The sequence below is a fragment of the Lepidochelys olivacea genome, assembly GCF_965140295.1.
Source record: "Lepidochelys olivacea isolate rLepOli2 genome assembly, chromosome: 4".
Classification (NCBI taxonomy): Eukaryota; Metazoa; Chordata; order Testudines; family Cheloniidae; genus Lepidochelys; species Lepidochelys olivacea.
This window is the reverse complement of record NC_140414.1, coordinates 46,042,286-46,067,985: the sequence shown is the minus strand read 5'-3', so window position 1 is coordinate 46,067,985 and position 25,700 is coordinate 46,042,286. Positions and strand designations below refer to the sequence as shown.

Below are 25,700 nucleotides of genomic sequence, written 5' to 3'. Positions count from 1 at the left end.
GAACAAATATGCTTGTAAACAGCAGAAATGCCTAAGAATATTCTTGAGATGTATAGTTTTTATTTAATTACACAAAACTAATATACAGTTGGAATAAGGGGTGTATAATATAATGCATGCATTATACATATGACGTAATGCTTACAAACGAGGCGAAGCTGATACTTCAAGTCAAAGTACTTTTAAATTGTACATTTCAATATCTTTTAGTGTGCCTTCTTTTAAATGAAAAAAGAAAATATTCTCTTTTCTCTTACATCAGTGTAAATCAGGAGTAACTCCATTCAAGTCCATAGAGTTACTTTATTTTTACATCTATGTAAGTAAGACTAGAAGAGAATCAAGTCCCGTGTATTTAATGTTTATAAATGCTATATTTCCCCAAATGCACTTTTCTTTGTAACTGAAAATAAACTCCCTGACAACAATGTTTAGCTCTTACAAAACAGAAATATCTTCTATATGCAGATGCTTTACAAGGTGAAATAAATAATGCTTGTCTCAGAAAGAAACTAACGATGTTAGAAAGAACTGTGAAGGCTGAGGAGATGTTTTATTTTTGAAAACTTGAATGGGGGGGAAGTATTTGCCCCTTAATTTGGGGAATGAGTTAGAGAAATAAATGAAAACTCAATAAGAACATTTTAAAAGATGAAAATAAATGAAACTCTAGGAGTTACTCTGAAATCTGTAAAGAACAAGAGTAAATACAAAAATAATTTGGTTATTTTAGGATTAATTACTTAACTGTAGCTTTGTTAGTTCACTCACTGGACTGTAGAAGAATCAATGTTTTAGCACACTGTAGTGAAATGTAACCAAAAGAAATTAATATGAGCTACATAGATCGCTTTTATTGTACTCTTGCGGGCAGGTCATGTGTGAGGTATGTCAAAAGCACAAAGTTCTTGCCAGGGACAACATCGTATTTTTCAAAGTACTTTCTGAGCTTCAAAATGCATGTTTAAGGAAACAGGTGTGAAATCCGATACTTCTTTTTTGAGAGAGAACTGAAGTGTTTTATGGGATGGATCCTCAGTGTGTATAAATCAGCATAGCTCCATTAAAGTCAATAGATATATACCAATTTACACTAGCTAAGAATCTGGACCTCTATTAAGTATTGTGATAAAACAAAAATGTGTTAATATGTAATACAAATCCAGTATTAGCTATTAGCTTGAAAACATCATTTGTATTGTCTAACACTAAATGTTACTGTAGACTATACTTAACAAATACCCACTATGACTTTCATTTTCTGCAGCTCATGGGTACACTGAATACATTCAGATAACTGAGATAATTTTCAGTGTAATTAATAGTCTGTTGAAGGATACATGAGATTGTGAAAACTGAGGTTCTGGTAATCAAAGTTTTACTGTATGACAAATTATACCACCCTGTTTTTTGGATAGTGGAATCCAGTAATTGAGGAGATGTGTGTGTGTGTGTGTTTGTTTGTCTGCATTATGGCAGAGATCAGAAGCAGTAGCGCTAGCCCACAACACCTGGAAATCTGAAAAACAGAAGGCAATAATTTATTTCTTCCACTTCATTCCCCTCACCACTGGTCCCGGATATGAGTGCCCTTCTAAGTATGACCCTCAGACACTTACAATGTGACACACTAATGAAACTGACACTTCTACCATGAATCGTTGTCTTCTTAATTAAGTATATTATTACTTCTTTCAAAAAAATAACTTTAAAGAACGTTATAATTTTATTAGGCTCAAAGTTTGATACTCTTAATCTCCTTCCATTTTAAACTCATCGCTGCCAAAAGAACAGTGTTAAAGAAACTGTTTCCTCTTCTATAACTTTAATAGTTAAATGAGTCACACTTACTAATAGGGTGTAACAGATTCCCAGGTTCTTTGCACAGATCAACAAGAATTAAATAGACTGCCTCATTTTCCAAAATTTCCATGATGGCGTGAGGTTGAGAGCACTTTGCTTTTTTGTTTAGATCAAGTATATTTACTACTAATTTGTTTATATTCAGCCGTTCTAAATTTAATTTGCATCAGGTTCCTGGATTTCAAAATACTGAGAGAAACTGTTTACAGATTGGGGTGATGATGATTGTTTAAGAAAGCCAAGTATCTTAGAACTGCCAGTGGGGCTTAGGATGCAAAGGGAAACAAAAGGAAACAGACATAAAGGTTCCTATTCTACACTAGTTCTGTTCCTCTAACAAAACATAGGGTAAAAGACAATAATTATCCCTGAAATGGGGAATTGGCTCCTAAAACTCGGCTCAATTCTCATGGGATTATGCTCTTGAATAGAAATTATGTGCGTGAGTATAGGTTTTAGGACTAACAGTGACTTGTATTTATTTGGGGAAGAACTCTCTCTGTCTGCTTTTTCACCAGTGGGATATAATGAATAAAAAATTTATAAGCACATGGGATATTGAACTTCTAATTTCATAAGAAAGATTTTATGTTAGTCAATTAAAACATTTATTCTAAAGTTAAGGAGGATTTGTTGTTAAGAAGTTTTTAAAAATTACCATATTAAAACTAAGTATATTTCACCTTGCATGAATAAAACAAACAGAATTTGGCACTATACTTTGGTGGGGTTTTTGTTTGTTTGTTTGTTTTACTTAATTTAACATATGGAATAATCAGGCATTTTAATCCAAAATATCACATGTTCCTTGAAAACATGGAATATTTGAGATGGAATGTCTGAGAGCAGACTCTGTAAAAGAAGCATATCAGTTTAAGAAAAAGAAACATTTTCAAACTTTCAGTCAAAAATAACAAAGCAGTGCAATAACATTTCCAAAAAAATTCGGACAACTGCCTGTTTCGATAATAAGCTCTCAAAGTTCTTAACTCCCTGTATTACAGCATGTATATACAGTGGGCAGTAAATATGCTTTCCTGGAAACTTATTCTCACTCAATCTTTAAATTTTATTCTCACTCAGTGATTCAGAATTGTGTATGATATTGTTAAACCTCTAAGGGTATGTGTACTCTGCACACTATGCCTGGGGCCTGTGAGACCTGAGCTTGTGAAGTCGGTGTTTCCAGGCCCATGCTTGAGTGTCCACACTGAATTATAAATCTAAGTTTACAATTGCTTCATCTGGGTTCCATAGTCATGCTGATATGTCCGTAGTGCATGAGGCAGACCTTCTGACTCTCGTCTGTAGCTCGAGCTGCATCTACACTGCAAAATGACAGGGCCTGGACCCAAGTAACAGCAGGATCCAGGCTCTAACCTACCCGCTAACAAAGTGCTAGGACCCAGGCCTGAGAGCTTGCCGACCTGAGTCAGACTCATATGTGTATAGATAGAAGGAGGGGCTTGGGCTCAAAATGTACAACAGTCATCTCAGGAACAAAAATTGACTTGAAGTTCTTGGAGGTATTGGGGTCTGATTCTGACCTTATTATCATCAGTGTAAATTAACAGTAATCCACTGAAGTCACATTATGGTAACGCATTCATATGATAACTGAGACCAGAATCAGGTTCTTTTCTAGTTAGGTTTTTAGTCCTAAATTAAAAAATAACAAACAGACCATTTATTAAATCTTTCTCTATTTGGCAGGATGGACTTTACATTCTGACAAATGTAACATTAATAGACCCTGAAATCCTATCATCGGCAGCCTGATAGTGATAAAACTATCACTAAGCCTTTTCCTGATAGTGAAAAAACATTTAGGCAGGTTTCTGAATCTTCATGTCTGGTTACAATAATGGACAGCAGTAACTAAGTCCCCTCTTTAATTTTACAATACCCACATTAACGATAAAACAATAATTTCTGTTGATTAGTAACTTTCATCCAAGGATTTCAAAGTGCTTCACAAACATTAGCTAAGCCTCATAACATCCTTCTGAGGCAGGCCTTTGGCCCTCATCACAACTCTCATCACATCTTCTGCTTCTGGAAATTTGAAATTCCCTTGACACACATACCAACCATATCTTAATCCGGAAATAATAATGCAAGACAAGAAAGAACTGAGGCAGATCTCCCACTGCCTAGTCTCTACATATGTCCTCAAAATCCCCCGTCTTTGCTAGAAGCATGAACATCCTGAACTTTGAACTAATTAAAGCCTTTCTTCCAGAAACTATTTTCATTTTCTCTCTCTCTCTTTTTTTTAAAGCAGTGTTAAAGCTCACAGATGAGGAGGTGGTATGGTAAACATATAGAAGGTCTGAAGATTTCCAAATTATTTCCATGGCCATTCATGCAGAACAGTCTGACCTATCTATCTGCCTGTATGTGTTCCTTCTGCTTTTGTTTAGAGTAATCACATAAAGAACTAACCTTTCACCTGCAAGGCTGGACAAATAAACACTAGACCAGCAGCAGAGTGAAGCTGATATCTATCCACTTGACAATCTGATTTTGAAACCCACTATCACATCTCTGTATTTGACCATGACAGTTTTGAATACCCCTTAGCACTCATGTTTAGACCAGAAGTCTTTTCAGTCTCAGCAGAGCTTTTGCAGCTTGATCTCACAGTAAGTACATGACTAGAGCTGTTTCGAAAACAGACACCAATAAATCAAAAAGCATCACAGTGACTCGGTCAATGTACTCAAGCCTCAAATATGTCCCCTCCCATGTCACTCTTATATGGTTCTAGTCCTAAAATGACTCTGGAAGGAAAGTTACAGCATCTTAAAGTCAAAGGACATAATTGCCCCTACTTATACTTCTACCTAGGAAGGAGCACAGAGGAAAGGATGTTATTCCACCAAAACAGTGTGTGCAGCCAGTGAAATCGTCATGGGCAGGTCTGGGCTTGACAGCGGTGGTTCAAACTTCAGAAGGGGCCACAGATGCTTACATAGGAAATTTCCCTCCAGCTACTCACTATATCGAAATTGTGCTGATACTGAAGGAGCTCACGGGGAAAATAGGATGGGTTCAAAAGATGTAAAACTAAACTAAGCAACCTAAGAAAGGAAAAGAGCACAACGGCATATGCAGGGTTAATATGAATATCACACTGTTTGGTCTAGCACTCTCAGCTGTGTTCTTCCACTCACCCTCAAGTTAGAACTCTGAATGCAGACTGACCTATGTGGGTGGAGTTTCAGGGTTTGCTCTTTGGGCACAGTTTCACCATATGGAGACTAGTACCTTTTCTGCTGCCTGGATTCTTGGTCCTGGAAGCATGGAATGAAGCTGCCTCCTTCTAGCTACTTAAGAGCACACTCCGTTGCCAGACATACTACCTCTGGGAGTGTGGTATGCAGGTCATTGTCCTCTGGGAAGTGAGCACATCTGTTTTTCCTGATAACACACTGACTTTTTCGGACGGTACAGGAGCTTGGAATACTCTATGTCTGGGGAGTAGCTGTGGGAATAATATCAGGGCACTCTTTTGGGGGCTGAGCTCCCCCTTTAGATGACCAAGAGGTGCATGTTGCTTGTTGTTTTTCTCTCCCCTGTACAGAGTGACTAGGCAGTGAGCACCAGTTCCATACATTTTAGGATTCACAACCCACACACAACATGGCCAAGACTTTGAATGTCTAATGTTTCAACATTTCCCTACTAGGAAAACAAGAGAACCTCAGAAACATTAGAAGTTGAACATTCCGGAGGTGGAGTAGGGTGGTCTGTTCCCACAGCTAAAATGCTTTGTTTCTAGTATTATTTTGTAATCCTGCTGATGCATCGTTAATAGAATGATATAAAATTACTGTAGACACTGATAATTTGCATTGACAAAGAGGACATTAATGTTCATAGCTATTGCAAGCTCTTTTGTCCTGTGGCAAAGCAATTATAGCAGAAAACATGACAACTGGGTTCCTAGGTGTTTGGGTAATACAAATAATAATTGCCAGGGAAAACATAATTGTCAGCACAACTGGGGAAAAATACCTAAAAACAAAACAATCATCCCCATCTAGACTCAATAGAGACACTTATAGGAAAAAAGTTATCAATGGTGAAACAGAAAGTAGGTCCAAACCTGCAAGGTTCACTCATGTGACTAGCCCTATTGACGTCAGTGAGACTACGCATGTGAATGGAGCCCTGTGTGAGTAACGCTGAAGACGATGAGCAAGGGCTATGAGCGCAAGTAAAGCTATGCAAGACCTTCTCTCTCTCTCTCTCTCTCTCTCTCTCTAGTCCAGATGGGGATGCATGGTTCGGTTTTGGGGTGGGTTTTTTTTCCAGATGTACATATCAATGAACAAAACAAATAATGCAAAGAATCTCCCAGCGAAGCTATAGAGAACTTAATCTACAACAAACATTCAGAGAAGAAATTGCAGGGCTAACAGTTTAATTTATATTATGGACATAATTGTAAGTTAAGGACCATGCTGTGCTCTTGTTCCATGTTCATCAGCATGCATCTGATGAAGTGGGTTTTAGCCCACGAAAGCTTATGCCCAAATAAATTTGTTAGTCTCTAAGGTGCCACAAGTACTCCTGTTCTTTTTAGAACTCGCAATCATTTCAGCTGCAGCTGCACCTAAGGACGAAAAGCTGTATGGCCAAGAGTGTGATATTTTTCAGGAGTGATGGGAATCAATTTAGGGTTTATTGACCTTGACAGAGTCATGAAAATTCTTTGTTTCTGTAACTGTGGATGATGTCTGAGTGTATAAAGAATGGACCATTCCATCTCTTCAGTGCTGAAAGCATTGGTAGAGATATGTAAATAGTTGTTAATATTCTTAGCACTTACATAACACTTTCCCATTTCATAATGCTCTAATACAGTCCTCCTAACAACACTCCATTTTATAGCTAGGGAAAATTAGAGACAGAATTTGTAACTAATAACAATAAGAAGCAAATAATTAAACCATCAGGCATAGCATTTGGTCCCATATTACTTCAGTAAGGACTAGTAGAGATGCTCTCATGCCTGTGGAGTTCAAGGTATATAATGTTAGAGATGAGCCAAAATTAGGCTTATAAATTCAAAGTCAGATTAGATTTTGTAATTTTGGATTCTGGTAAATGGCTGAATTAGAAATACAAAACTTCTGTAATCCAGCTCTATAATTTCTATTAATGTGCCCAGTAAAGAGAGGTCCTGACTCTCAGCTAAAGTAAATTAGCATAGCTGAGGATCTGGCTCATACAATTCAGATATATCCAAAAATAAGGCAGGTACAATGCAGAAAACAGTAAAACAGGCAAAATTACAAATTTAAATATTTTTTCCAAAATTAAATAGTCTCCCCTTGCGCCCAACTACTTAATAAACTACTGAGCCTTCCAGAATTAACAAAAAGCCAGTAGCTCCACTTTACAGATATATTCGGAGACGGTTGTCTGTTAAAGTTTTTCCATTGTGCTCCATGGCTAGTTCACTATTCCAAAGGACAAGAGTTCATGTGAGAGCCATAAACAAGCCACCCATACAGGACACTGCTTCACTTGCATTTCAGTCACTGGGTTAATTACCATGGAAGCAGGGAGTAGCCTACTGGATTCATGCAATGTGGTATGGGCCACTACAAAGGCTACTGTCCTGCTGCTTTGCTCTTACAGCTGAGAGATGGCTATTAAGTGAGCTGTTGTTGTTACCACGCTGGGTGTTCTGGACGTTTGTCCTAGTAGTTGTTATCTCTTAGACAGGAACCACTTGTCAACCACTGAGAAACAATAACCACAAATGCAAGGTACTGTAAAATTACAAATGAGAAATTTGAGAGATAACAAGGAAAACAATTAAGAAAGGAAGGAGAAATAGCCTTTGTGTGCTTTGCAGACTCTTCATAAAATAGTGGAACAACCTCTCCCTACCTCTGTAACCCACCAAAAAGTAATATAAAAATGTCAGGAGTTTCACTGCACTCACAACTACTATGCACAAGACAAGCACTCCTGATGTTACTCACACCTTTGTAGACTCAGCCTCTTTTGCAACAGGATGAGATGCAGAGGTAATTCACAACCAGATTGGCCCTGCCCTCCCCTGCCTTTGTGCCCTGCTCCTGCTTTGGGCCGTGTAAATCATAGAGTTAACCTGGTTTCAGAAAGAAAAGGAGTACTTGAGGCACCTTAGAGACAAACAAATTTATTTGAGCATAAGCTTTCGTGAGCTACAGCTCACTTCATTGGATGCATTCAGTGGAAAATACACTGGGGAGATTTATATACACAGAGAACATGAAACAATGGGTGTTACCATACACACTGTAAGAAGAGTGATCACTTAAGATGAGCTAATACCAGCAGGAGAGCGGGGGGATGTGGGAGGGGGGAAGAAAACCTTTTGTAGTGATAATCAAGGTGGGTCATTTCCAGCAGTTGACAAGAACGTCTCAGGAACCGTGGAGAGGGGAGTGGTCGCCATGTTAGTCTGTAGCAGCAGAAAAAATGAGGCGTACTTGTGGCACCTTAGAGACTAACAAATTTATTTGGGCATAAGCTTTCATGGGCTAAAACCCACTTCATTGGATGCATGCAGTGGAAAATACAGTAGGAAAAATATATATACACAGAGAATGTGAAAAAATGGGTGCTTCCATACCAATTGTAACCAGACCAATTAATTAAGGTGGGCTATTATCAGCAGGAGAAAAAAATGCATTTGCTCCAATCCCTCAGACAGAGACAAACACCTACAAGCCCTCTATCAAGCATTCTTAAAACTACAATACCTACTTGCTGAAGTGAAGAAACAGTTTGACAGAGCCAGAAGAATACCCAGAAGTCACCTACTCCAGGACAGGCCCAACAAGAAAAGTAACAGAACGCCACTAGCCATCACCTTCAGCCCCCAACTAAAACATCTCCAGTGCATCATCAAGGATCTACAACCTATCCTGTAGGATGACCCATCACTCTCACAGATCTTGGGAGACAGGCCAGTCCTCGCTTACAGACAGCCCTCCCCCAACCTGAAGCAAATACTCACCAGCAACCACACAACAAAAACACTAACCCAGGAACCTATCCTTGCAACAAAGCCCATTGCCAACTGTGTCCACATATCTATTCAAGGGACACCATCACAGGGCCTAATCACATCAGCCACACTATCAGAGGCTCATTCACCTGCACATCTACCAATGTGATATATGCCATCATGTGCCAGCAATGCCCCTCTGCCATGTACATTGGCCAAACCGGACAATCTGTATGCAAAAGAATAAATGGACACAAATCAGAGATCAATAATTATAATATTCAAAAACCAGTCGGAGAACACTTCAGCCTCCCTGGTCGCTCAATTTCAGACCTAAAAGTGGCAATTCTCCAAACAAAAAAACTTCAAAAACAGACTCCAATGAGAAACTGCAGAATTGGAATTGATTTGCAAACTGGACACCATTAAATTAGGCTTGAATAAAGACTGGGAATGGATGGGGCATTACATAAAGTAAAAACAATTTGCCCATGCTCATTTCCCCCTCCCCCCCACTGTTACTCCCACCTTCTTGTCAACTGTTTGGAATGGGCCATCCTGATTATCACTACAAAAGGTGGGGGGGTTTTCTCCTGCTGATAATAGCCCACCTTAATTAATTGGTCTGGTTACAATTGGTATGGCAACACCCATTTTTTCATGTTCTCTGTGTATATATATCTTCCTACTGTATTTTCCACTGCATGCATCCGACGAAGTGAGCTGTGGCTCACGAAAGCTTATGCCCAAATACATTTGTTAGAGTTAACCTGGAGTCACTCTCAGTGCTTCAGTGCGCTCTCTCTCTCTCTCTCTCATAACTCCCTGTGGTACTCAGTCCTTTTATTTTCTCCCTCTTCTATAAACAACCTCCTCAGCTGCTGACAGCTGCCAAGGCTCAGCAAGCAAGTGCTCCAAGGCTACTAAACATGGTTCAAGTAACTATAGTTGCTAGTTTACACAGGTTGTTGTTTGTTTCTTTATGTGGAGCACTTTCTGAAGATCCCTCTTACCTCCAGTCACAAATCCCAAAAGACTGATAATGGCATCCAACAAGAAGTGTCGGTCCTGTTAACTCCCCCAAATCTCTGTTTGGCTTTTCACTCTAACTTCAGACCATTCTAAACATAGTCACCATTGACAGTCCAGGTTTTCTGCAAAGGCATTTGGTCCCATCATCATTCAGAACTGCCCATATCTGTGCTTCTATAATAATAGTGACAAACTTGGTACTAAAAACAATAATATTTGTGCTATTTGTAACTTGTAATCATGTATCCATAGCTCTAACCTGTTATTACTGTTGCTGAAAAATCTATCTAGAGAGTAACATAAACTGTGCTAAAGTAATGCTTAAGGTCTAACTAACTTGGGCTAGGGAACAGTAATATCTAATGATTACAGAAAAGGATTGGGTGCCAGAAGACTTAGATTCTATTCCTGATGTGCAATGTGTCCTTGGCCAAGTTTCTATACTGTGTGCCCCAGTTTGCCTATCTGTATAATGGGGATAATATTTCCTCCCCTTAGTAAAACACCTTGAGATCTTCCAATGAAGGATGTGATGTAGAAATGTAGCAGCAGTATTTTATTATCTAGTTAGCTTACTCCCATAATACATAAGTAGTTTAGGGTTTGATCCAAAGCCCATTTAAGTCAATGGAAAGACCCCCATTAACTTCAATGGGCTTTGGATCAGACCTCTAAGAAGCATTGTGAGATCAGTATTTGACATGGAAGAGGGAGGTAATGAAGGAGGTCAGGGGAGGTAATGAGCTTTGATTTTTTTTTAATTGTTTTAAAAAGATGTTGAAAACTTTTGTAAGGTTTTCGCAGGGTGAGTGAATATGATGGTAACAGTTGGACCAACTTTTATCTAGTCTGCAAAGTGAAATCCTAGGCTGCATTGGAGACTAGCAATGAGCAGGTGCTCATCATTTTTGCTACAGTGACATGAAACACAACTCTCAAGAGGTGCTCTAATTCCCCCAGGGAATTAGATTCTCTCCACAGAAAGCTATACAAAAAAGCCAATTCATAATTGCAATGCTGTGTGGGTTTGCAAAGGGATTATTGCTAAACAGGAGGCCAGATTCTCCTTTCACTTTCACCAGTGTAAACCAGAAGTGACTCCACTGAGTCACACCACTGTAAAATTAGTGTGAATGAGAGGAGAATCAGGAAGTGTGTGTGTGTGATGTCTTTCCTCACAATTTACCTTCCCAGAGCTCTAGCCTTTCGCTTTTGATGGCAGTATGTAGAGGCCGAAATGTGCGGGTTCATCTCTCTCTGTAGCATCAGACTAGCTGGACCAGTGGTCTGCTCCAGAATGGCAACTCCACAGCAGTCATAAGCTATTGTAATCACATGAAAAGTGGAAATATAAATCTTCATTTAGAAAACAAAATACTCCTTATAACGTTTGATATTTTCGGTTCTATATTTCCATGAGTATTTTTATTTTTCTTTTCACCATGCCTACACTGAGACATTTCCTGAATATTACTATAACAAAATCTCATCACTTTGCAGGTAACATACCTCATTTGTTGCAATTCACGTCTCTAGTGCTGTTCAATCAATTGAAAATATAAACCTGACCTTTATTGTATTTTTATTTTTCCACAGATTTTTCTTTTGCATGCTACTGTGATTCCCTTTGTTAAAACAACACTTACAGCAAAAGAAAAACAAGGTTTAAATTTGAACTGCCAGAGAAGGTTTCTTAATCCACAGATGGTTGACATGATGGACCCTAAAAGCTTCAAAGGGGCCATTATAGTCCATTTTGTCAGTCTGGATTTAGGGAGTTTTAAACCACGGATTATGGAAACAATAGTGCATAAATGCTCTTTCCCCCACAGTTATAGTTTGTCACACCAATGAAAGATCGGATGTTAATCTGGACACTGTGTTGCACAAGCACACTCACTATGTGTATTAAAAATCTTCTGAGAAAAGTAAATAGTGTGCGTGCCCTCATAGCTGGTTTCCTTTGTTTCTCTTTCTAATCTATACTTCTGAACAAAGGGACAGATTCTGAAAGGTGCCAAGCACTTTCTTCAATAGTCCATGTGAATGGAGTGCGGGGGGAGGAGGGAGAGGGTGTTTGCTGAGCACCTTTCACAAGACCCTGAGCACTAGGAGGATCAGCCCTAAATATGCAAAGTTCAACTTTAAAAAAAGACAGATACTTGCTGGAGAAACAAGTAACCCTTCCTCAAGTAATTTGAAAATACAAACTGTCCATTTCCCCCACTTATATACTAATAGTCAAATACATTTCAACCAAATCTGATAAATAATTTTTAAAAAAATGCTCTGTAGCTGAGACTTTGTATTGTTCTCTGAGAAATTTTTTGCAGATGAGTTATAAAACCCTGAAAAATAGGGGTTTATAATGGAAAAGCTTGAAAACCTTAACACTAGCGTTCCTATAATAGTCAGAGCAGACATAGCATGTCCTTCTATTTTCCAAGGCTACGTTCTCTTCACAGTTAAATCTGATTCTACAGATTTATTGTCAGACATGGCATGGTTAACACAAAGGAAAAATGAATGCCCTCAATTTTAAAAATAGGACATAGATTAAAAAAAAGTTAACCATTCATACAATAAAAAGAAAAGAAACACAACACAGGAACCTCTGTGGCAGTCTGTGCCTTGAAATTATCCTCACTAAATTACAATCATGCACTTTCCACTCCTTGTAATTAAACATTAGGTTTTATTTATTCCAGATGCATTTGCTTCAAGTAAACCCAGATCCTTTTTTGTTATTGTAAATCTCTTACAGGACTCTGTGACCTGCAGACAGTTGGGGAATAAAGGAAATATTTTCCATAGATAAGGCATTTGATGATGGTTTTGTGAATAATTTGTGTATTACAATTTATGATCAATGCAATTTGTTTGGCAAATCTCTATTGGTCAATCTAATATTCATGCTATCTTGTAGGAGAATAGTGTGTATATTTGTCTATATACAGACCTGTGTGTGTATGCAGTAGATGTGCAAGGAAATCTTTTTAAAAGTATTTATTTTCACCTTTGCTCTGACCATAAACAGCAAAGCAAAATGGAATCACAAGCAAGCAAGTTTCATAAGAGACTTGTGAAAATCCAGAATGCTAAGGATAATATAATTAATATCACATCTCTTACCATCCTCGGTAGATTAGTGAGTTTTAATAAGTTTTTTTTTTATTCATTCTGCTCAGTGAATGATGTTTTATTTGCAAATAAGCATGTAGTTTAGATCTGTCTGAAAATGTTTGAAATTCAAAATTTTTAGATGAAAAAAGGGACAATTTGTTCACAAATTACAGTGCAAAATGTGTTCCTTTTTTCAACCAGCTCTAATCTAAATCAGTATGTGTATTGTCGGGAAAGACAATGTGATGCTATAACTAATTTAGGGATAACCCCTGGTTTTCACAAAAGAAATTCCATAGACCTGAAAGCTGGATGGGCTCAAGCTGGAAGCTAAAATATGAAACATGCACCCTGAATTTTGGGAGAAGTCTCCATATACTGGAAACTACTACCCCTAAGGTTTTGTTTCCAGGTTTGACCAAAACCAGGTGGAGTCTATTTTTGGATTTGGTTCAGATGCAGCCCAACATGTAGACATTTCTTACTACCTGCTGATCCTGCAAGAATACTACCATTTTGGCTCAATATTTTGTGAGAATATCTTGTATGGTTTTGTTGCCGTTGGACCTAAACTCTAATCTAGTTTGGCCTCAAACACAAATTCAAAACACAGGCTAAACAAACCTAAATCTAATCCAGATCCAAACATAGAGACTGATTTTTCCCATCATTCTTCCCTTCCCGCTCTACTTTAAAAATACAAATTATCCAGATATTTGTATTCACTTTTTGAGCCCTAAATATATAGGTAAATTGCAATTATATAAATGTTTTGAAGACCATCCAAAATATTTATGTAATTGGAGTTTTGGATAAATGAGATTGTTTGTGTATGAATTTTGCATCCAGGAGACAGACATGAGTTATGGATAATCACAAACTAGATGATCAGGTTTAACCTATATAATTTTCATGTGTGTGTGTGTTTGTTCATAATAATACACAAGGTGTCATACAATATTCATTTATTATGGTATTTTTGAAGGAACAGTATTCTATCTGTCTATCCATCAAAAGGTGCCTGCCATTGTGGCCTGTAAGCTGTTTTGTTTGCTATGTTGAATTCACAAATTAATAGTATGCATCTATTGGTATATTTAGATAACTGTTTAGAAGCATATTCATTTAGCCCATTACACTGTGTAGCCAGGTGTTGTATTTCTATTAGAATGAGTGAATATTCAAACTGTTTTAAAAGCTGTTAATTTTTTCAGCGGTAGTGCTCTTTTTAGCCTGTGTGTTCTTTCTGTATATCTGTCTCTGTCATTCAAATGGTGACTTCTTTTTCTTGTCCTTCAGTGAGCTACTTGTGCTTGCTTCTCAATATTTTTCTTCTTTGCTTTGTAAATTAGGAAGATTGGAGTTATGGCATTGTAAGAGTGACAAGTGGTCCCCTTTCTTTTTTGAAGTTAGCGGAAAACACCACGTCAGCATTTGCCCTGCTGAGGATCAGCAGCACAAGCCATGTATCCTAATCTCCTGTCTTCCAGTTCTAAATATCCAGAATTAGAGATCAGAGTCACAGAGGCAACCAAGCGTCACATTCACATCCAGATTCAGGCTCTCAGCTGGAGAGAGAGCTGGGGAGGAGGGTGGGGAGAAGAGAGGTAAAGATGGGCCATTAGAGGGCACTTTTGCAATCCTAGAGAAGGAAAACTGTTTATTATTTTACTTAGGATTGTCTACTCTAGCTTTTGCTTAAAATCAGTGATAAACAACACGCAAATCCTTCCAGTCATCAGGAATATATCAATAAAATATTGACTCTTGCTTTAAAAACCAACTAACCAAAAAGTAACCAAGATAAACCTGCAGAAAAGGGAATAAAAGGTATTTAGGAGGTGGCAAAGCCAGGAGAACAAGAAGTCACACAACATATTTCAGATAGTTGTACGGTTTCAGAGTAGCAAAGTTTAGGCCTCTTCTTGTACATGTGTTCTAAAAATAAACCAGACTCTGACCTGGTTACACAGAACAAATAAAAACATTCTTGGTTGAATGTTTCCAAGAAGTGGGGGTGAGGTGGTTTGGCAATAATTATGCACTCTCAAGCAGTAAATGAATTTTAAGAGAGATGTCATCAAAATCAATGGAGTTTCACCTACATTATGCCAGTGATGAATCTGACCAAAAATGTAGTTAAAAGGGGATAAAATTAGAAGGATTTACTGTCACAATGCATATGTTGTGTGAGTAATCTGTACATGGTGTAACTCAGCCTATGCCAAAATGTAACTGCTCTGTTGTAGAAAATTCTGTTAATTAGGTTTAGTGTGAAAGGATTGTGCAAAACTAGTGGCTTAAATTTTCAAACCAAATGGTGATTTTGAATGCCTCCATTTTTCTGGGTCCTGTTTCAGAAAGTGTTGTCCATGAAAATTAATCCCCTTTAAAGTACCTCCGGTTGGGTATTTGAAAATGAAGGTACCTAAAATCACTACTCACCTTTAAGTATCAAGGCCAGGGAATTCATTTTTCATTTACAATTCTAAAAGATATGGAGCAGGCCAGTGCTGTCTTCCTCACTCAGGTAAAATTCCCATTGACTTCATTAGGTGTCATGACTGAATAAGCACTACACAACTGAACCCAACATATCTGTAGTGTTGTTTTTAATCCAAGGAATACTTTGATAATTAGATACAGAAAATGAAGGTAAAACTGGATCTTGTCTACCTCTCTAGTTGTTAATGTTGACAACCCATCCACAAAGGTCTTCAAAGTGGATTATCTGGTGAAATAATTTAAGAAGTGAAGCTTAGTCTAGCTAATCCTATAATCAAAAGTAGTTTATTTTAATAAAGGTTAAATTGCATTGGAGCTGACACTGAGAATATACAGTATTGGGATATCAGGGGGTTCATTTAGAGGACGCTGTATTCAGAAACTATCAGCATTTCTTACCTTACCATCATCTGCTGAAATTGTTCTGGTTAAGTCAGAATTCTTCTCCCCATTGGCTGAGGATAGTACTTGAAACATCAATAAACAAAGTGTTTCGTTACACCCAGAACTCATCCTACATGATATAAGGAAGGAGTTTTCTGCTGACTTTGGTGATTCGAGTCTGCAAATATTTTGATTCACGATCTTTGCTTCCAATGTGTCAAATGTCATTAGCTTTGCTGATAAGTATAAATGATTCAATCTGAATTCAAGAAAATAGGAGCAAGTTAGGATGAAAGTTGACAAATTTTGGAGAGATTGAATCATGATTTGTCTATAAACAAGGCTAAGATTTTGTCCCAGAGGTCATGGAAGTCATGGAATTTGTGACTTCCAGAAACCTCCATGATATTTTCGCGTCAGCCCCGGGGCAGTAGGGCTGCAGCTGTCAGCAGGCAGGGCCCTCTGCAACTCCCAGCTGCTGTGGGGGGTAGGGGGGACCCTGAAGCCCCGAGCCACCACTGCGGAGGGTGGGGGCTCCCTGCAGCTCCCGGCTGCCATGTGCAGCAGAGACTCCCACAGCTCCAAGCTACTGCCAGCAGGGGGATCCTGCAGCTCCCAGCCAGCGCGGGTGGCAGGTGAAGGACCCCGCAGCTCCCAGCCACCATGGACAGACCCCACAGCTCCAAGCTGCTGCTGATGGCAGGGGGGACCCCATGCTCTCAGTCACCATGGGGTGGGGAACCCTGGAGCCCCAGCAGCAGTGGGTGCTGGACCTTCCTCCCTCCCTATTTTCTCATACTTATTTTTAATTAAAGTCAGGGACAGGTCACAGACTTCTGTGAATTTTTGGTTATTGCCCATGATCTGTCCCTGACTTTTACTAAAAATAACTGTGACAAAAATCTTAGCCTTAACTGTAAACAGTAATGACATTTTCTTAAATAAAGCACCCATGTCTTTTACCTACCAAAGTGCTTAGCACACTGCAGCACAATAACAATGCAATTAAAAATCTGTGAAGAAGAAGAAAACATGCATTATAAAATACTACAAGTGATACATACGCTGTATTGTAAGCTGTGCAAGGGAATTGTGGTCCCAGAACCCCACCATCGTGAGGGCATGTTACTATTGTGAGGCTATCACAGAATAAATAAGGGGGCAACCTACCCAGAGTGTGCAGCTGAAAAATAACCATGCCTAATACAGTGACGGCTTTTCATAGAAAGGGTGTGGTGAGAGTAATGTGCAGCTTCTTAAACGTGCTTTGGTGGATTCTAACCTTTTTTCCGGGTGCTCTGAAAGGGGCCTTGAGACCATACCAAAATGAACCGTCCTTCTGAAGGAAGAATATGCAACTCTGTGAGATGAACCTCACTCCATTTTCTTTCCTTCAAGTCTCTTTCCTATGGATTTTCCCACGGGTGGTGGAGTGTTCTGGCCCTAGCTTTAGGGAAAAAGAACATGCAGAGGGAAGACAACACAATGAGGAGTAGAGGACTTATTTGCAAGGGATGACAAGACTAAAATTCATCAGATGATGATGGGATTGGTTGGGTTTGCTATGGAGGCATCTGGATGTGTCTGATCTTTTTATAAATTTGGGTTTTATTCTATAATATTTTCTCCCTCCCCTTAACTTCCCTTCTATCCAGGCCTTCCACTTGTGGGGAAGTGCAGCGATAAGGGTAAGGAGTTGAACTGGAATGTAGGAGTGGGAGAGGATGGTAGGCAGGAGAGTTGGAGTAAAACCCAGGGAACGGAAGAGGAAAGGAAGATGCAAAGAACAGGAGGGTACATGAAGGTAGAAAGTTTAAAAGAACAATGTGGATGGAAGGAGCAATTAAATGGCAATGATATTATAGGTAGATGTGGCAATTTAATGGGAAAAAGAATAGTATCAGATTCTATGAGAACTGAAGCAATCTGTAGTTCTTGCTGTGTATGAAAGGGGAGCTGACTATATCCCAGAGAGAAGATCTCTGAAGCTGTTCTCAGGGCAGCATTGGAGAAGGTGAAGATCAAAAAGAGGATGAGGCCTTGCTTGTGCTCCATGTGGCGGGAGTAGAGAGGAGAGAGCTGTTGGGACCCAATGTCCCTAAGCAAGTTCTACCAAAGGTCTGTGTGGAGGGAGATGAGAGAGGCTGGCAGTTGCCTCCTCTGTTGCCTGCTACCACTCTTCAGAGGGAAATGGAGCCTTTGGTAGACTGGCCCCCAGAAGAGAGAAGACGGAGACCCTGCTGGGGCTCCATAATGTGGAAGGGAGTGAGGGGGAACCCTCGGGATCTTGTGTCTTTGGTAGTCTCTGCTGAGGGTCCAATGGAAGAGAACAGGGAATGGGGGGTGAGAGAGAAGGGGGTACACTGGCTGGCAGGGACCTGCATTCAGCTCCTTGCTGGCTGCTGCTGTTCTTTGGGAGCTTGCAGTAGGCCATCCCCTGGAGTGGGAAGGAGGAGGCTTGCTGGTGCTCCCATTGGGGCTGGGTGTTTATATTTTCATAAAGAAGTTGAAGGGGAAGAGCAGTTTCTTATGACTGAAAAGACACATGCTGCTTCTCAAGGAACCATGGGTTTGATATTTCACACAAGCTGTCAGAGAATGGTCAAGTAGGGGTAAAAAAACTTTGTAAGATTTGATCTAAAGAAGAAAATGTGTGTTATAAAGATATAATCAACCTACCCTGCAGAATAGAAGAATATTATAAACGCATATACATAGCCTTAGTAATAGCAAGGAAAGTAAAATAAAAATGACAGTACAAACTGGTTTCCCAAACTCACTGAAATACACATGGTTTAGGCAGCAGCCTAGAAATCTCTCAACTAATTTTGTAACTTTTATCAAAATATAATTTAAATGCCCTCTACTCTTCTTGTAATCAGGCTGTTCTTCTTTTTTTATTTTTCTGTACCAAATCTATTGCATATTAGATCATGTACTGTACTGAATGGAGAATTTAATTCTATCCCACTGTATATCTAGGGATAGTCATTACTGACCTAGTTGCAGACATAATAATGAAAGTCTGGTGTGATGAATTATTGTGCCTAATTTGTAAAGGATTCTTTGCCTTTGTGTTTTGGAATTCCCATCAGGCCCAAGAATTAAGCACAGCTGAATTGCATGCTAATATCAATGTGCTTTGAATGTATATGGGATAATATTTCATATTTTCCTAATATACTATTTTTATAAAGGGTAATTTGACTGGAAATACTTACTTGTCAAAAGGATTGCTGGGAGGCCAACCAAAATCGAAGGAAAGTGAAGTCGACATAACGTCTATCTGCCATGTGTTAGTGCTCACTCCCAGGTCCAGCAAGTTATATTTCTTTGTGGCAAAACATCAAATTATAGATCTACAAAAATATGTAGAAGGCTTTGCTCACTGTTAACGAGTAGAAAGAGAGAAAAATACCAGACAATGGACTCATTTTGAAATCAGTGGGTGGGCTCAATTTCATAGAAGTTGGAGATGGAAAAAAATTCTGTGTAGATACTTTTAGTCAGCCCCTCTCGTCAGAGTGTTCCTTACCATATATATTACTAATGCTTGTATAGTTATCCACGTGAACTGAAGGCTCCCATGAAATATAAAGCACATGTGTAACTACTGCCATTGGTGTTGTAAGTGCATGTCAGGAATAGACTAGACCCTTCCCTTTGTATCCTCGCTAAAAATAAATACTTTTCTTTACAGCTTTGGAAAGCATCTACATCTTCTGGTACCATTTATTTTAAATATGATTTGCTTAAGAACACAGTAGGTCTAAAGGGCCAGGTCCTCAGCTGGGACAAATTGGTGTAAGGTGCAACACCAGCTTACACGGCAGCTTACACGGCCTAAGAATCTGACCCAAAGTCATGAGAAAAATATTGCTTTATCAAAATCTCATCTTTTCTGATTAGATATCTATGCATAATAATAAAGCCATACAATTAAAATGAAACAATAATACTGTGTATCAAAAAGTAGCAGTTACTCGTGTACTTGTCATTTAGAATTCATCAGACATGAATCCCTTTCGTTGCTGTAGGATGCTCTTGCTCCATTGGTTTGTGTTCTTGCTGCTGCTCCCGCTCTACTCCAGGACACAGAAGTTGCCTACCAGAGATGAGGAACTTTTCCAGATGCAGATACGGGACAAAGCATTTTTCCATGATTCATCAGTAATACCAGATGGAGCAGAAATTAGCAGCTTTCTGTTCAGAGATACACCTAAAAGGTATGTTGACTAGTATAATGTATAGGGTTGTATGTGGAACTTAATATTTATATTTGTTTTGGATTTGTTAGAATTGATTTTTAGATCCAAATATGAAAAATACAAATATTCGCTTCTTGCCTCAAAATATAACTGTTTCAGTCTCAGTAGGTCACACTGACCCAGGCTGAACCCCAACCCCATTCAATTTATTTTCACTTTCTGTGGGAGTCCAGAGGCCACACAAACCACAAAATTTTCCTGAAGTGAAGCCACAAACCAAGTCGGGCAGGGGGGAGTAAAAGGAAACCAATTCTGTAGGGAGTCTTCTACCACCCCATTTTCATATACTTTTACTGAGACCCAAATACACACAAAACAACCCCAATCGCCCCACCAAAAATAAAACAAAAAATAACAACGATCGCTAATGGAATTCTCTCTCTGATCTATGGAAACCAGAGTATTAATTTTACTTTACAGTACTGAATGGATTAAACAAACAATGTGATAAATTGAAGAGAACTAGTCATATCCAACTGAAAAACAAAACAAAAAAACCAACCAACCAACCAACCAATAAACCCCAAATAAGTCCAGGAATATACATAATATTTAACCAACCACAAATAAAGGGTTGAGTGAACACTTTTTGATATTTTGACACCCCGCTTTGAATTAAGTATGGAGAAAATAAATTTTCAGTTGGTCTGAAAGGACATTGAAGGAACACATCAAGTGTGAAATCAAATCTATAGGAGTTTTGTCAGTGACTTGAGTGAGGGCTGGATTTCACCTCCAAGTAAAAATTGTTGTAGTGTAAAACCATCAGAGTCTAGAGCTGATAATATACAAAACAGAAAACATTGCTTTTCAAGGATTTGTGTTTTCCAGTTTGCCTTTTTTCTTATGTAATGATATCTATGAAAAGCAGTATAAAATAAAAGCAAAATTTGATTGTTCATTTGAAAGCGCAAAGTATTTTCACTCACTCTGGGGGTAAAGCAAGAACTGTTTACATGGACTTCATGGTATTTGGTATACCTCAAACAGTTAATAAAAGCACTTTAATATGCCAGAAAGAAAGAGGCAGGTGTGTGTGTGTGTGTGTGATTTTATATATGCCTAGAGGGTCCCATTGTGCTAGACCCATACAAGCACATGACAAAGAGATGGTCTTTGCCTCAAAGAGCTTTCATCTTAAGTGGTAGGTAACATCATATTTGTCCTCATTTACACCTTTCTTGTCTCAGTTACCCCATGAACACCAGTCCAGAAAATTTAATGTCAACTGCTATTTCTTGACATTATAGTTTATTAATGTTATACTTTTGTTAATCTTTCATAGGTATTTCTTTGTGGTTGAAGAAGACAACACTCCCTTAGCAGTTACTGTAACACCATGTGATGCTCCTTTGGAATGGAAGCTGAACCTGCAGGAACTTCCAGAAGAGGCCAGTGGAGAAGGTTCAGGTAATAAACTAGTGAAAACTATAATTCTGGGACTTTATGGGTCAGAGAATTGATAATGGGAGACTTTCATCTCTACCTGATTCAAGTCTGCCCAAATCAGTAGTGATGTGATACGCCCAGTTGTGTGGTGTGTGTAACATTTAAGAGGATGTCTGAGCTCTTACTGTTTGAATATGAATCCCAACCTTGTATTACTTTAGAAGGCAGGCAACAGTTAGTGACATGGAGAGTGAAAGAGAGCAATACACTCCCCTAGGGTTAAGTAAAGGAAAAGGTGACTCTGTCAGTCCTCCAGGTGAGTTTGACACATTGGGATACACTAGTCTCATCTAAAGGGAGCTTCAAGAGAAAGAACTAGGAATAAACAGATCAGAAAGTATGTTATAAATCTAAGCAGAGAAATGACCAGGGAATCTAATGGAGAGCAGAAGGAGGGAGTATGCATATTTGAAAATAAAACATCTCATTATATATGGAAATATGATAAAGTAAAACTTTGCTTATTGATACCATATCGATTTCATTTGTTAACAAACTGCATCATTCTGAACACTCACCCTGACCTCCTGTGTAGCACTGGCCATAAAAGTTCCCCCAAATTATTCCTAGAGCATACCTTTTGGAAAAACATCCAATCTTCATTTAAAAATTGTTAGTGATGGAGAATCTACCGGAATCCTTGGTAAATTGTTCCAATGATTACTTACTGTCACTGTTAAAGATGATTTATTTCCAGTCTGAAATTGTCTAGCTTCAACTTCTAGCCATTGGATTGTGTTACAACTTTATCTGCTAGACTGAAAAGCCCATTATCAAATATTTGTTCCTCATATAGGCACTTATAGACTGTGATCAAGTCACCCCTTAACCATCTCTTTGTTAAGCTAAATAGATTGAGCTCCTTAAGTCTATTACTTTAATCATTCTTGTGGCTCTTCTCTGAACTCTCTCCAGTTTATCAACATTCTTCCTGAATTGTGGGCACCAGAACTGAACACAGTATTCCATCAGCTGTTTCACCAGTGCCAAATGGATTTGAGTTCTCTCACTTCCCTCTCACCCCTAGTGGTGTTCCTTTGAGAACATACCTGTTGTGGGGTAATAATATGGGCAATCTTGCTTTGCATATGGGGCTTCTCTCCAGGCGGTAGCTGTTCTATAGAGAAAGGCTGTGATTTTTGGTTTCCAGAACCTTTTGTAGACACATTAAATACTAAATACCTGTCTTTAAATACAAAGTGAATCAGTCTTCAAAAATTATCACATACCATACAATTTCTGTTGTACTTGTAAATAATAGGATCTCTAAATTAGTTTCACTGTGTAATAAGACTCAAGTACTACTTGCTCAAAAGTGGATTGATTTCACCTATGCCTGATCATTATTTATGATTGGAGTATCCTCTGCTCCAGAAACTGTTTCATCTGGCTCTGACATTTTACTTACAAGTAGTTATTAGAGTTTAATTTTCCTATATCGTCATATATTGACACATTTTCTAACAAACATTAGTCTATGTTCATATTCTAGGTGAACCAGAACCACTTGAGCAGCAGAAACAACAGATTATTAATGAAGAAGGCACAGAGCTGTTCTCTTACAAAGGCAATGATGTTGAATATTTTGTCTCTCCGAGTTCCCCATCTGGTTTGTACCAATTAGAACTGCTGTCAACTGAGAAGGATACACATTTTAAAGTATATGCCACGACAACTCCAGAGTCAGACCAGCCTTATCCCGAATTACCTTATGATCCAAGAGTTGATGTCACCTCTCTTGGACGCACAACCGTCACATTGGCGTGGAAACCAAGCCCTACAGCATCTTTACTGAAACAGCCAATTCAGTATTGCATAGTCATCAATAAAGAACACAACTTCAAAAGCCTCTGTGCTGTTGAAGCCAAGCTCAGTTCTGATGATGCCTTCATGATGGCTCCAAAACCAGGCCTGGATTTCAGCCTCTTCGACTTTGCTCATTTTGGCTTCCCTTCAGACAACAATTCTGGCAAAGAACGTAGCTTCTTAAAATCATCATCAAAGCTTAGTCGCCAAATGTCTTCGAAGCCAAGAGTTGACCTGCAGAAGATTTGCATTGGGAACAAGAACATTTTCACAGTGTCTGATCTGAAACCTGATACACAGTACTACTTTGACATGTTTGCAGTAAATGTTAACACAAATATGAGCACTGCCTACGTTGGCACCTTTGCCAGAACTAAAGAGGAAGCCAAACAGAAGACAGTTGAACTGAAAGATGGGAAAGTTACAGATGTGTTTATCAAGAGAAAGGGGGCCAAATTTCTACGGTTTGCTCCTGTTTCGTCACACCAGAAAGTCACCTTCTTTGTTCATTCATGCCTGGATGCTGTTCAGATCCAAATTAGAAGAGATGGCAAACTTCTATTGTCTCAAAATATTGAGGAGGTCCGTCAGTTCCAACTTAGAGGAAAACCAAAAGCTAAATATCTAATTAGGCTGAAAGGAAGTAAGAAAGGTGCTTCCATGTTGAAGATCTTAGCTACTACAAGACCTAATAAGCAGTCATTTCCTTCTCTTCCTGAAGACACAAGAATCAAAGCTTTCGATAAACTTCGCACATGTTCTTCAGCCACAGTGGCCTGGCTAGGCACACAAGAAAGAAACAAATTTTGCATCTACAAAAAGGAAGTGGACGGCAATTATAGTGAAGAGCAAAAGAAAAGAGAACAGAACCAGTGCTTGGGTCCAGACACAAGGAAGAAATCAGAAAAAGTCCTCTGTAAATATTTTCATAGCCAGAATCTACAGAAAGCAGTTACCACAGAGACAATTAAAGGCCTGCAGCCTGGCAAGTCCTACTTGCTGGATGTTTATGTCATAGGGCATGGAGGACACTCAGTCAAATATCAGAGCAAACTGGTGAAAACAAGGAAGTTCTGTTAGTGACCTTGTATATAGAAATATATGGAACTCCAGTCTGAACATTATCCTACTTTCAGTAAACAGATTGACTACTTTCACAGCTGAGAAGTTGTGACCTGTATTTGTACTGTGTAGAAAAATATCAACTTGTATATTTATGTTTACCATAAGTAATTGTCTGGAGAGACTGAGCCTGGTGCTTTCTAACAGCATCTGGCAGTTGTATTATCATGTGTTCAATGGTCCACATTTGATGCTCAGTAGATGTCCAAGGTAGCAGAAAACCTTGAAGGAACTTCCATTCTTTTGCTTCCATATTGCATGAACTGCTTCTAAATTATTTTATTACTTAAAAGGCTGAGACAAGTCATTCAACTGCCTTGTTATTCACACACACAACACACACAAACACTTCCGCTTTATGTAGATGGTAGGATTTCTGTAAATTATTTTATAAAGTTTCTTTTTAAATGTTTATATGATTGTAAACTATTAAAATCATGCCCCATTAAAATACAGATTAAAACTAAGTATTAACTGGGCTGCACATGAGTCTGTTTCATTGCTAATGTAAATTCTTATCTGGTTGATTTTAATGTTTAAATACTGTATGTATTTCATGTACAAAGTTGTCATACATTATATTCCTGTATATAAAATTAAAAATATTAGATTATACATTGCTTCTCTTCTTGTCTCTTGGAATTTTAAGGGAGAACTAAGGCACTCCGATACATAAAAGTGTGACCATGAATGCAGTTAGTGTTGTTGAGTTTTTAATGTTTAGAAAAGGGTGTCTGAAGATCTCTAGAATTACTAGTGCTACTGAGGAAGTTTGTTAACATTTGTAATTGAATAAAGGACATTGAAAGAAGGGCAGCTGTTGCAACATTGAGATTACCATGATATAAGTATTAAAAGAACAGGACAGCATAGAAAGTCTTTAAAATATACTTTGTGATTGAAAATCGATTCCATTTTTTGAGTACTGACCGTATGCTTGGCACTTTACGTTGTCTCACAATCTAAATTGAACAGACAGTACAGTTCAAAGATATAACATACCAGATGACCTAATGATCTGAAAATGGTTTACATATGTATTTTTAAAATATTTTTGGCAGATTATCATTAAAAGCTTTTATCTTTTGGACACATAACACCTTCTGTTTTAAACTGCAGAAGTAAGAAACTCA

The 25,700-nt window shown here is 38.5% G+C and overlaps 1 protein-coding gene across 3 annotated transcripts in view; it reads left to right on the top strand.

The window, feature by feature from the left end:
* NDNF (neuron derived neurotrophic factor) overlaps positions 1-25,106 on the top strand; it is a 43,639-nt gene extending 18,533 nt beyond the window's left edge. For all 3 annotated transcript variants that reach the window (XM_084626244.1, XM_084626245.1, XM_084626243.1), the window contains exons 2-4: positions 19,960-20,148; positions 21,476-21,600; positions 23,132-25,106. In XM_084626244.1, coding sequence (XP_084482370.1) covers positions 19,961-20,148; positions 21,476-21,600; positions 23,132-24,525 — 1,707 coding nt within the window. In that variant the 5' untranslated portion in view covers position 19,960 and the 3' untranslated portion in view covers positions 24,526-25,106. The remainder of the gene's footprint in view (positions 1-19,959; positions 20,149-21,475; positions 21,601-23,131) is intronic.
* The last annotated feature ends 594 nt before the right edge of the window (positions 25,107-25,700 follow it).